Consider the following 11,911-nt stretch of genomic DNA (forward strand, 5'->3'; position numbering starts at 1 on the left):
GGCTGATATTTATCTGTTTTACGTCCAAATTGCACGACTCTTAAACGTACAACGTGTTTCCTACGACTGACGATTGAATCTCTAGTACAGAGTAGAAATCCGAGTGCAGTGAAGGATAGAACATGCTGCCTTTAGACGCAGCTGTTAGGCGATTCCATCCAACAGTCATCTTAGCCGTATTTACTGTCAATATCCAGAGATCGGCAACATTACCTCCTCTGCCACATACAATCAGTGTTGTGTTTTGCCATACCGTTAACGTCGAGTACGGTTGATTTGGGGGTCTATCCTCAGTCTGCTGCCCCGGAATAGACCCTATTTGTTTTAACTGCGCATGTCAGCGGAAGCCATTTTAGGTGGGGATCAGTATCAAACGGAAGTGGTCACGAGACCGAATTGTGGGTCAGCGAAAGCTTTTCAAAGTCCATTCTCCTGTTAATCGAGCTTCTAATAGATCAAAGAAGGCTTTGAATGCGTCAACGATCGACTGCGGCTTGCAGAAAGAGAGAAATCGGGCGACGAGGACTCCTTCTTCAAAAGGCTTTTTCTGCATCGCAGAATCCCGTAGGGCTTCATTTTTAGATGAATTCGATAGTACATAAACAGCTCTTTATTAGAATATAGCGTGCGTTTGATCCTAAACCTTCGTTTCGATGTGCTGGCATGTCCTTAGCGCAAGTTTTCGGCCGCATTCCACGCAATGTCTGAGAAGCTGTTTGCATCTTACAACCGTAAACGACAATTCATCGGTGGAAAAACATGCTGCGTACCTCTGTGCTTCAACAATACTCGCGAGGACGCCGAAAAGGAACTAACATTTTACACTTTCCCGAAAGACGACGCCGAACGGAGCTTGGACGCTAGAACACTCTGTGATGCTTTGCTGGTTTCCACGTTATTAGACGACGTATTGCTTGCGTTCGGCGTCGTCTTTAGGGAAAGTGTAAAATTTTAGTTCCTTTGCCAGCACATCGAAACGAAGGCTTAGGATTAAACGCAAGCTATAGTCTATTAAAGAACTGTTTATATACTATCAAATGCATCTACAAAACAAGCCCTGCGTGATTCTGCGATGCAGAAAAAGCCTTTCGAAGAAGGAGTCCTCGTCGCCCGATTTCTCTCTTTCTGCAAGCCGCAGTCGATCGCCGACGCATTCAAAGCCGTCTCTGATCTATTAGAAGCTCGATCAACAGAAGAATGGCCTTTGAAAAGCTTTCGCTGACCCACAATTCGGTCTCGTGGCCACTTCCGTTAGACACTGATCCCCACCTAAAATGGCTGCCGCTGACATGCGCAGTTAAAACAAATAGGGTCTATTGTCCACTATCTTTGACTGACCGTGTAGATCCTTAGCTCGTACTGTGATGTTGCTAGTTGTTTTTTTTTTCCAAAAGCAACTAGAAGGTTGCTGCCGAAAGTTGCGACGACTGCATTATAAAAATCCGGTTCGAGCTCATGGTCGTACTGAGTCCACATACTGTTCTTTAGGTCCAGTTTCCAAAATTCATTTTTGCCGAGATTCATGGCGAAGACTAAGTTGCCCACGAAAAGTGCCGTAGAACATGTCTCCAAATGTCTATAATTCTAGTAATACCGTTGCATGGATGCTAACTGAGGCGGATCTATCGAATCGAAAATAACTTTCAATATCCTGTTCCTGCTTTCGAGCATTGTTTTTTAGTTCTCCAGTTGAGGTGTCTGAATGATTATAGAAGTGAGAGAAGTTACCTAAGTTAGGGAAGCAAAGGAAGTGGAGGAAGCGAATCTAAGGAAGCGAATGAAGTGAAGGAAACGAATCTAAGGAAGCGAAGGAAGTGAAGGAAGCAAATCTAAGGAAGCGAATGAAGTGAAGGAAGCGAATCTAAGGAAGCGAAGGATGTGAAAGAAGCCAATCTAAGGATCCGACGGTATATAATGAGCCAGCCGTACGTGGTTTATTGTAGCAGTTGAGCTTTGGACTAAAGAAATGAGTGTCAAACAAGCCCTCACGTTCAGCGACCTTGACGGCCTCGGCTCAAGTCCAGATTCAGTTCGGAGTCGCTTCCAGTCTATCTATGGGAAAAGGCCGGACGGAATTGCTCTCAACAGCGAAACGTACTTCAACGCTGTCAAGCCAGCAATAACCGAGCAGTACGGACTCTCGTGCTACAAAGTGCTGGGCGACTTCACCTACACTGAGGGCCCTGCAGTTGATCAAGGCGAAATAGTTGTCGGCTCTCAGAGCGTACTCAACTATGGAGATCAAGAAGCAACAATGACAGTGAATGTCAACGGATCGTGGACCCAGTCAACAACCGTAACATCTTCTATTACTACCGGGATGTCATTTACTGCAGAATTCGCAATTGAGGGTGTCTTTAAGCTAGGTGGCAGCTTTAATATGAGCGTAACAGCAGGCAGGTCATCAACCGACTCAAAAACGTTGGGGCAGTCGGTTTCAGTGTCAGTCACTGTTCCAGCGAGAAGCAGAGTTCAAGTAAAAATGGTTGGACAACTAAAGCAAGAGGCGGTCTCTTTTACTGCACCAATCCGAGCCAGCGGTGAGTTTGGTGCCAATTTTTCTGATCGAGTCAAGGGCCACTATTTTTGGTTCAACAATGCCGAGCAAGTTCTGAATAAAACCTCCGGCATTCTTTCAGGGTCAGTCAAGAGGGCATCTGCGTTTAACGTTCAGACAACAATTGATCCTGCTGAACCCATCAAAGGATGAAAAGAGCGAAGGAATATAGAGCAGGCGCCACTGCAGGAAACTCGCTCTAACTGAACTTTCTCGTTGAATGGTCTGCATGCTTTGTGTTTGTTTTGTTACGTCAAATAAACGCTGATGTCTGCTGCAGCTGAACGTGTCCTCTTCATATCTTTCTGTTAGGTGCGCGTAATCTATAGCCGACTTCAGCATCCTTTCTCTCCCTATTAGAGGAAGTTGATGCATAAGGAACTGAAGAAGTCGATGACTAAACGCTTGAGCGACTTCTTGGAGTGCGAGAGCGACAACGAAGACGAGAACGATCCAATCGAGATTGCTTGGCAAGGTAGCCGGGACGTCGCTTGACTTGAGTGAGACGTTGATGACGAGAAGAAGAATGAAGAGGAGGAAGGTAATGGTATTGGCTATGTAGACAATGACCAGTTCATGACTTTCATCCACTCTGTTTAGAGCGTCCGCAGGCAAGAAAATCGGAGGCAGGGAAGACAGAAGGCAAAAACAAAGGGCAGGAAAAACGCGCGCTTTGGCGAGAAACAGGAAGACTATTTCTTTGCTTTGGGATCGACCAGAGTCGACGAGAACTTCGAGAAACTTCTGCGAAACATCCTAAGCTTCGACGTGATTCGAGAAATCAAGATAAGCGTACAGGTCAACTGTAGCGCCTTGATGCAGCAATTCGAAATGGAAAAAATGAAGGCGACGACGGACGGAAGAACGACGATCAAAGCTTCTGCGTACGTCTTCCCAAAGACCTCCACAAAGTTCACACCGACCTCGGCGACGGCGATTCCACTGAAACAAACTAGACAATTACAATTAGAATCACGCCAGTAAAGTACTGCATCGAGGAGGCACTCCAATGTTCAAGGCTCCGGTTATGCAAAAATGAATTAATCCCGTCATTGATCGAGTAGTCGATCATATGTAGCAGAGCTCGGCGGCAGCTTCGCGAATTTGATCATGCTACAAGAGACGCTCAAGCGTCGTTTCGCCAATCGTGTTGAAGTCGTCGTTCCCAACCGCCCGTCGCCGTTCTGTACGACGCCGTGCTCTTTGGTCACAACATGCGAGCCATAGCCGAGCGACGATCCGCGTACGCGTACGACGTATCGAGGCTTGAAAAATTGCCTGAGAACGAGGCCGAAGCAGATAGGAAATTTCTTGTTCGGGTCGACGACGTCGTTAGGCGACGGTACCGAATGTGTCATCCAGGGCAACTGCGATTGACGTTTGGCGTCTATCGGAGCAAACGCGAGGGGAGGTCGAGTACACGACGAACGAAGGCGTGGAGTCGTGTCGTCGAATCGAGATTAAATTGAGATCGTGTCGTAGCGACGGTCACGGCTGCGTGGACGTTGCCATGAAGTTCGGGCGAACGGAAATCGAGGCGATCAATACGAAATAGATTGACCCTATACGTTACCTACCGCAAAATTGCTCCTGTGGTTTAGTCTGACGAAGATCATTGGACTAACAAGACGGATCCAGAAGGCAGCGAGTCTAAGAAGCGATGTGACGTTTCAAATCCGTTCGGACCTCTCTTCACCCACGAAGACTCGGAGCGTTGCGCGATGACAAGCGCTGATACGTACGATAAACTAAGGAAGCCAGACGAGTCGCAGAAACGTAAACGCGATAAAAATTTCACCCTAAAAAAGACAATTGCCACATCAGATTTATGAATCAATATATGGTTTTTCACTTGAATGCTGCAGCTCACTATTTTTCATGAATGATTGATTTCACTCCAGATTGGTTTGGTCTACCAGGAATGGTCAAGGTAAGACAGTCCTAATTACATGCTAAAATTCAATATTAGCGGGATTTTTATCTGTGAAGGATGGAATTCTCAGTGTCTTTACGTGTGGGCGGAAGAAAGAGACCTACGATCATTTGCCGTAGTGATTTAACTCCATTCACGGAGACGGATCATCCTTTCAAGTTATAGGCTAACATACGAGGCAAATGAAAACCCTAAGTATTGGAAATAAAGGGCAAGATCAAGTGAATTTTCAGCGTAGAAAGCAGCCCTACGTCGTCGGCCGCTGCTTTTGGCTTTGATATATCGATGAGCGCTTCGGGGGCGAATCTTGCGAATCTCTCTCATGTTTCTACTAACGAACGACGCGGGAAATGATAAGATAAGCTTAGAGAAGACCACCTTACTGCCAGATTGCAGCGAAATACCTGCGGAAACCACCGCCTGAACGCGGATTTTGAGAGAAACAATTTCCAGCCGTAGATCCCGAATGCGGAAGCTCCCGTATTGCCCGGATTGGGCCAATCATTATCTTTCTGTTTCCACCTGAAGAAGACTGTATCAAACCATCATATGTGTGAATGAGGAAAAAGCATGAAAAAATTGGGTTAATTAAATAATTAAGTGGCCACAAAATTTGCGATAAACTAAATAAGAAATAACATCAAAACTGAGAATAAATAAAAAAACTAAATAAGCAGCGTAAGTAGCTATATAGGACTAACTGCTACTAGCACCAATACTAGTATAATACTATACAGAGTAGGTGAAGGGTACAAACCTTAATGAGCTCGGCCTATGGCAATTGTGGCTTTGCCTTGCAGTTCGAGAAACTCCGACTGAAGCTTTTGAAAGCTTGCCTGAAAGTTTTCCTGAAATTGCTGCAATCCCTTCAACAACTCTTGAGCAAATTCTTCCTGAGTGGCACCACCTGGCGCATTGCTATCACCACCACTGGACTTCAGCTGACCTGATAATGACTTTTCCTCAACATCTACTTTTGCTTTTGGCCTTGACCCCTTATTATCCTTCCTTTGCCTCTCCGAGACCGCTTCTGTTTTGGAATGCTTCGATTTTACATCCGCTTGCAGTGACATCATACGTCGGCGAAGAAATGAGTGCAAGCCGTCATCGTCTGATTCCTCAGACTCGCTCTTCTCCGAAACGAAGTCGACTGCGCATTCCATAACCATCACTTCTGGCTGAACAACTGACTATATATCGGATTTTCAAAAAAAAACTGTATATAGCAGAGTTGCACACTGCTTACTAACGAGCTTACTTTTAGTACACTGATTTGTTTGTCGAAGTGCTTCCTCAGCTTCATTAGATCTCGTTTTTGAACGCATTCTTCTCCTTCTGCTTCCGCGATCTTTTCTCGTAGCTTCCTCTGAACTTCTTCGTGATCAGCAGGATCGATGCTCGGTTTGGAATAAGTAGCCTATGGAGAAATTTTAAACAAGATTCACTATAGTAATGCGAGAGCTAGCTGGGAAATTACTTGACAGCAGTCCTTAGTGCATTGCACGTTCAATACAAACAATGCAATAAAATGAAAAATATTGATTGGGATTGGAATTGGTGACGACTTCGCGGTGTCGTGAATAATGACAGCACGAGCAAACTTCCACTCCATATCAGCATTGTCCTGAAAGAAGAGATTGCACGACAAAAGCTCTGTCAATGTCTGTTCAATTTACCTGAACTTTTTGAAACGCGTCACTTATCAAAGCGATCAGCATATTAAGCAGAACAATGACGGCAAGCACCAACCACAGAGCCAAAAGGATAGTACCAACAGCCGTTTCCAAGTCTCGCTCGGCTTCAAAACTTGACAGATCAATCATTCCAAAGAGAGACCAGAACAAGATTTTCAAAGAAGGCCACATCCTAGAAAAGAAGCCATCAAGGAAATGAATAAGAGTATAGTAAACTTTATGCACTAGTCCATATCAATTACTGAGATTCTACGAGCAATAAAACGCTAAGCACCTACCCTGAAACGTCAACCGCCATAGTCGCGTTTTCTGGCGCTCCAAGACTCTTCACCGGTGCCGAGTAGACGCTTGTTATGCAAACGGCAAAGCCAATCAAAAAATTGAGCAAAACAGAGAGAAACAGTACGACGTCGTAGAAGATTCCGAAGAAAGACAGCTGTATGGGCCCGAGGAGTGCATTGGCTTTAATATACCACAAAAGTCGATTGGTGCTGAGAAGAGACGCAAAGCCGAAAATATGAAACGAAGCGCGAATCACTTGGAAGCCATCGTCGACGGCGTAGTAGCCGACGAATAGAAGAACGTAGTACGAAGTGAAAGTGAGAATGAGAAATATGTCAAGGATGTTGCTCCAGTTCGTTGCATAGTGCACCAACTTTTGTCGATGACTAAGCGCTTGAACAATTTCTTGGACAGCGAGAGCGACGATGAAAACGAGAACGATCCAATCGAGATTGCTAGGCGAGGTAGCCGGGATGTCGCTTGATTTGAGGGAGACGTTGACGACGAGAAGGAGAACAAAGAGGAGGTAGGTAACGGCATTGGCTATGTAGACAATGATCAGTTCGTCGACTTTCATAAACTCTGTGTAGCGCGTCCGCATGCAGGAACATCGGAGGCAGCACAAACAGAATGCACAAACGAAGGGTATGAAACAAGCTTTGGCGAGAAACAGGAAGGCTTTGTACGTGTACTGTAGGTTCTCAAGTTTTACTTTGCCGTACCAAGACGTCTTCACTTTCTCCTGAACGGGAACGGAGGCGATAAACTAAAATAGAACAGCATTAGACGAATCACAACAAAGATAGGTCTACGCCAATCTCTAGAAACACAAATCGGACTCAAAGTGAATTCTTGATTCATGAGAAGTACTAGGCATAGCATGGCATAAGATCAAACCTACAGTACCATATATGCGCATGAGTAACACAGTTGATCAATCCCATGCATGCAGCTCTACGTGTACATGCTCATATACAAAGACAAGGTAAGGAGGAAGGTACCACTTCTATTGTATGCCCGAGAATAGCCCATGCATGTGCGCACATTCAGGGACATAAACTGTTCAAACCTTGACTTACCATCTTTTGCTGGTTTTCCATTCCGTACTCAAACAAATCGTCTGTAATGTCATCTTTCGTCCAATGAGCCTTATCCATCATCTCGACGGCGAGACTCTGCATACTCTTGGACAGCGACGAAAGCTCGAGGCGATGCAATTCGTCGCGCTGGGCACACTCGTGATAAAGCGTTGCCAATCGAAGCGTCATTTCAATCGGCTTCGGTGACCTCCGAATCACCCGGGGGTCAGCGAGAAGCGTCACCTTGTCGTAAGGAAGGTCTCTTATTCTCGAGTCGTCGAATGTTGCTCCAGCCTTAGTAAGACGCTCGACGCACATTTTCGCTTCCTTCTCAAGTGCCAGATGCAGGCACGATTGTCCAATTTTGTTCGGTTCATTGACCGGCGATTGCTTCTCAATGAAAAATTTCAAACACTTGACGTCTCCTGATTCACACGCCAAGTGGATTGGAAGATTTCCCTCGTCGTCTCTGTCTTGAGGGCTCACGCCGCGCTCCACGGCCAGTCTCATGATGCCTAGATTCTTAGACAACGCTGCGTGATGTAAAACGTTTCGCGACTTTGAGTCGGTCTCTTTGACGTCGGCTTCGAGGTCAAGAAGAAGAGAAAACTTCTCAAACGACGAGGAAGAGGCACTCGCTGCTAAAATTATCAGAGGGGGTTCTGCAATTCGACTTGCTTTGTGCACAGTTGCTCCATTGTGTAGAAGAAACTACAGAAAAACGCAAATTGTGTTTATAAGCGTTAATAAAGACATAAATAGTTAAATTTCGACGCAACCCGAGCACTATGCCTTTATATACCTTGACGGTTTCTAAGCTTCCGGATTTAACTGCTTGCCGAAGCATAGAGTTGGCGTGTTTTCTCAGCAGCTGAGGTCTCTTTTGTTCTACAAGACTGATCAACGATTTACCCTTGTCTTCAATCCCAGCCATCAGCTCGAGAGAGTTTTGCTTGTCAAAGGTCAATTCCAAATCGATGTCCTTGTCAATTAGATTTTCAACGTAGTCCATGTAGAAAGCATTTTCATATTTCAGCTGAAACAGCAAATAAAAGTTGGAATACTGTTAAGATGGGCATCTTTTATCTCATCAAAGTGGACAAATTGAGACAATTGAATCTCCGGTTCTGCCCACTTCGACAAGAGAAAAGATTACAATACTGGGATAGGCACTGACCAGATCATGAAGCAAGGCGCTCTCCCCGCCTACGTCCCTATCGGACGACAGAAGAATCTCCAAGAGATTAACAGGGCATAAATTCGCGACCGCGGCTTGCAGGACAGAGCGATCGCTATGATCGCGTGCCGTCGGATCGGCACCTAGATCGAGCAGCGTGTGAAGAGCTGCAAGAAAGAAGAGACACTTTTCCTATACTGCATGCATGGAATAAGCGAGGCTCTCACATTCTACGCAAGAGCGCCGTTTTGTTTCATCGTCTTCGCTCGATTTTGAGAAAGCGTCGAATAGAACGTGCAGCGTTGTCACTTCGTCCCCGGCGGTGCCGTCGCCGTAGCGGTGCTTGACATTTGCTCCGTTTTCGACGTGCAGTGCGATTCGCCTCGCTTGGCCTTCGGCGAAGTTCTCCAGTTCGTTCCGTAGGAGAGTTTGAGGATCGGTGTCCTTTTCGACTGCCGACTCGTTCGCACCCACGGTCGTGTCGAAGTCGTCGGAGTTCGCTTCGGTTTTTGTACGCGAGATATAAGAAAGACTTCTGAGCTCGACTGCTTCTTTGCTTGCCATCGATGGGGCGTTTTGCCAAGGATGTGAAGATGTGACTGACGTTAATTCGTCGAGCGGATATCACACTAACTATTCGAGTGTTCATCCGGCATTCGATAAGAAAAACCAGTTACAAGATGTCGACTCTTGGAGAGGGATTTGTAAAAATGCATGCCAAACATGTTTCCTCACTTGCAAACGCGCTGAAATGGGCCGGATCAGATCCCTGCACGCGGTCATGCATGCACGCATCAACTATTCATCCAAAACGCATTGGTGCCATTTCATACTTTGAAAAAAATTGCCGAGGCATCTCGCTGCATTTCATCGAAAAATCTTTTTTGATTGATTGCTCAAGCGATCGACGACGGCATTTCGTGTGAAGTTCGGTTCGAGGTCTATGAGTCGGTTGGCGTGGACGACGTCGTTAGGCGACGGTACCGATCCAGGGCAACTGCGAGTGACGTTCGGCGTCTATCGGAACAAAGGCGAAGAAGTCGAGCGCACGACGGACGAAGGCGTGGAGTCGTGTGACCGAATCGAGATTACATTGAGATCGCGTCGTAGACGGTCACGGCTGCGTCGACGTTGCCATGAATTAAGTTCGGGCGGACGGAAATCGAGGTGACGGCGAAGGACTACGACGAGACGCAAGGCGGTCGATGCGATGTCAAACTGTTGATGATTCGAAAAACAAATATTTTAGTCCAAAATAACTCATTAAAATTAGAATTATTTAAAGATGAGAGCTGACATTTTTGATAGCCCAGACTTCCCTCTTTCTCTTCATATCGGACTTGAAGCTTTGCACTCTGTCTAAAGTCAAAGGTCTTTCCACCTATCAAGCCTGTAGGTAGACTACCAGTGAGAACACCAACGATGATCTTTGTCCTGGCTACGTCTCGAGCTCCAGTAAAGAATTGACGCTGAAGGCCTCGTTTGCCGATGCCGATGAGTAAACAAAGAAGTGTGCGCGAAACGATCAGAAGCTCGGAGTGCTCTTCCAAGACGCTGAATTACAGTTTGTAGTGAAAACTATGGCGTCTTCGTGGCTTTTTACAGCTTTTGTTGCACGAACTCCGTCCATAATGAGTTGTTTAAGCAATCCGGCGACATACGTACGTCGGCGACGAAAGGCGTGCCGCACCTTTCCGCTTGCCTCTGTCGAAGCCATCTAATGACAGCTGGCTTATACTCTTCTTCTATGTCTGTGAGCGAGTTATTCATCTTCGGAAGACGCGAAGAGACCGCTTTTCGCGGTGAGTTCCAAAAAGGGGCCCCGACTGGAGGTCCCGTCTAGAGGCGTGCGTTAGAAGACCACCGCCCGCGAACTCTCATCCAGAAGAACAGAAGCTGCATCGTCGAGGTAACCAAAATGACAAAAAGGAGTAGTAAAGGGTATCGATATTGGTCTTTTTCCCATGCAGAATGATTGCGTCATCGCCCGCTTTGAGGACAGACCGGAAAAACAATCCAATAGAAAGATTCGGTTGAGTTGTAAGGCCTAGCTCAAATGCGGTGTCGTACAAATGGCACTTTCTGCGCTGCGATCGCACGCGCCCGTTCTGATGCATGATTTCAACAAAAACGACAATTTCGCGCACAGACAAAGGCACTACATGCAGACATACAACAAACAGAAGTCAGAGTTCGCGGGACCGTGGATCGGCTTCTCATCTCCTGCTCCTCACGGGCGCACTCCGCGCATGCAAACAGCGGTAGTGTAAGTTGTAAGGTTACAGTCTCCGGCGGTTAAAAGTCCACCACAACAATCGATGCATGCTCCCATTCTGGGGTAAGTTTCCTGGCAGGTGTAGGCGTATGTATGTTCGCAACACAGTGTTCGGGGAGGAATACACTGCTCCTTCTCATGATATTGGACGAAGCTGGCCCCCGAAGCAAAGGGCAGCAAGAGAGACGAGAAGAATGAACTTGTACATGTCGCATGCAACGGTGGAATGAGGAGAAAGAGCTACTCTCTTCGCTTATGTTGTCACTCCTAGCTCCTCCCGTGCAAACGCGCGAAATCCGTCTATGACGTTGGTTACTCTAGTGGCGGTGATCTGTTTAATTAGTTCCTATTTGAAGCTCTTATGAACCACTAGTCACTGTGGCCAGCCTGCAGCACGCTAACGCCGCAAATGAGCGAAAAAGGCTGAAAGGCGCACGAAGCGTTATGGGAAATGGGAGACGAAATGGGTTTGAAGGGGATCGTCTTTGATAAGGTAGAAAACACGGGCCTTTGGTCAGTTATATGTACTTAATTAGTAAAGTCTCAGACTGTGAGACTGCCCACTGTGAGTCTCATTGAAATTCCTCTTCACGTGAATTGCTGGAAATTGATGATCCAGTATTTACTGGAGGACTGGGCCGATTGTTTGGACAGGTGTTAGCCGTCTGAATTGAAACAATTCGTTTCGATGATGTCATTCGGAGAGAGCTAGTGGCTAGTGGGATGGAATGCCAAAATTGACAACGCTCGCGATGCTAAGCCCTGCTGTTCTTCAAAGAAATCCTCGCATCTCTAATATTATACGCACTTGCTGAGAAAATATTTTTTCAATTTTATGCCTAATGTAAGTAAGCGTGATATGTCTTCGCGTACTGTATTGAGAAAGACTAGAGTTCATTGTGTAAGCTACGATT

General features: G+C 46.2%; 2 protein-coding genes and 1 long non-coding RNA gene across 6 annotated transcripts; 1 reads left to right on the top strand and 2 right to left on the bottom strand.

Moving 5' to 3' along the window:
• Nucleotides 1-1,033: 1,033 nt before the first annotated feature.
• Nucleotides 1,034-1,676, bottom strand: LOC136193822 (uncharacterized). The gene is made up of 3 exons (XR_010671478.1): nucleotides 1,595-1,676; nucleotides 1,479-1,532; nucleotides 1,034-1,427 (listed from the first exon to the last, which is right to left on the bottom strand). It is a non-coding gene; the product is annotated as an uncharacterized lncRNA (long non-coding RNA).
• Nucleotides 1,677-1,951: 275 nt separating this feature from the next.
• Nucleotides 1,952-2,836, top strand: LOC136193817 (hydralysin-like). Its single transcript, XM_065982807.1, has one exon. It carries the CDS (start codon nucleotides 1,967-1,969, stop codon nucleotides 2,708-2,710), a length of 744 nt encoding a protein of 247 aa, XP_065838879.1. The 5' UTR covers nucleotides 1,952-1,966; the 3' UTR covers nucleotides 2,711-2,836.
• Nucleotides 2,837-3,464: 628 nt separating this feature from the next.
• On the bottom strand, nucleotides 3,465-10,507 carry LOC136193807 (short transient receptor potential channel 4-like). 4 transcript variants are annotated; one of them, XM_065982794.1, is made up of 16 exons: nucleotides 8,950-10,507; nucleotides 8,723-8,889; nucleotides 8,348-8,581; nucleotides 7,546-8,256; nucleotides 6,463-7,232; nucleotides 6,167-6,356; nucleotides 5,968-6,114; nucleotides 5,749-5,907; nucleotides 5,437-5,680; nucleotides 5,248-5,383; nucleotides 4,874-5,012; nucleotides 4,742-4,821; nucleotides 4,570-4,681; nucleotides 4,410-4,509; nucleotides 4,135-4,356; nucleotides 3,465-4,051 (listed from the first exon to the last, which is right to left on the bottom strand). In XM_065982794.1, exons 1-12 carry the CDS (start codon nucleotides 9,284-9,286, stop codon nucleotides 4,819-4,821), a joined length of 3,237 nt encoding a protein of 1,078 aa, XP_065838866.1. In that variant the 5' UTR covers nucleotides 9,287-10,507; the 3' UTR covers nucleotides 3,465-4,051; nucleotides 4,135-4,356; nucleotides 4,410-4,509; nucleotides 4,570-4,681; nucleotides 4,742-4,818. The 4 variants fall into 4 exon arrangements, with proteins under 4 accessions (XP_065838866.1, XP_065838868.1, XP_065838867.1 ...); XM_065982796.1 differs by having other exon boundaries at nucleotides 3,465-4,356; nucleotides 4,895-5,012; XM_065982795.1 differs by having other exon boundaries at nucleotides 3,465-4,356; nucleotides 4,410-4,538; nucleotides 4,595-4,681.
• Nucleotides 10,508-11,911: the final 1,404 nt, after the last annotated feature.

Source organism: Oscarella lobularis, chromosome 12 (assembly GCF_947507565.1).
Source record: "Oscarella lobularis chromosome 12, ooOscLobu1.1, whole genome shotgun sequence".
NCBI classification, from domain to species: Eukaryota; Metazoa; Porifera; class Homoscleromorpha; order Homosclerophorida; family Oscarellidae; genus Oscarella; species Oscarella lobularis.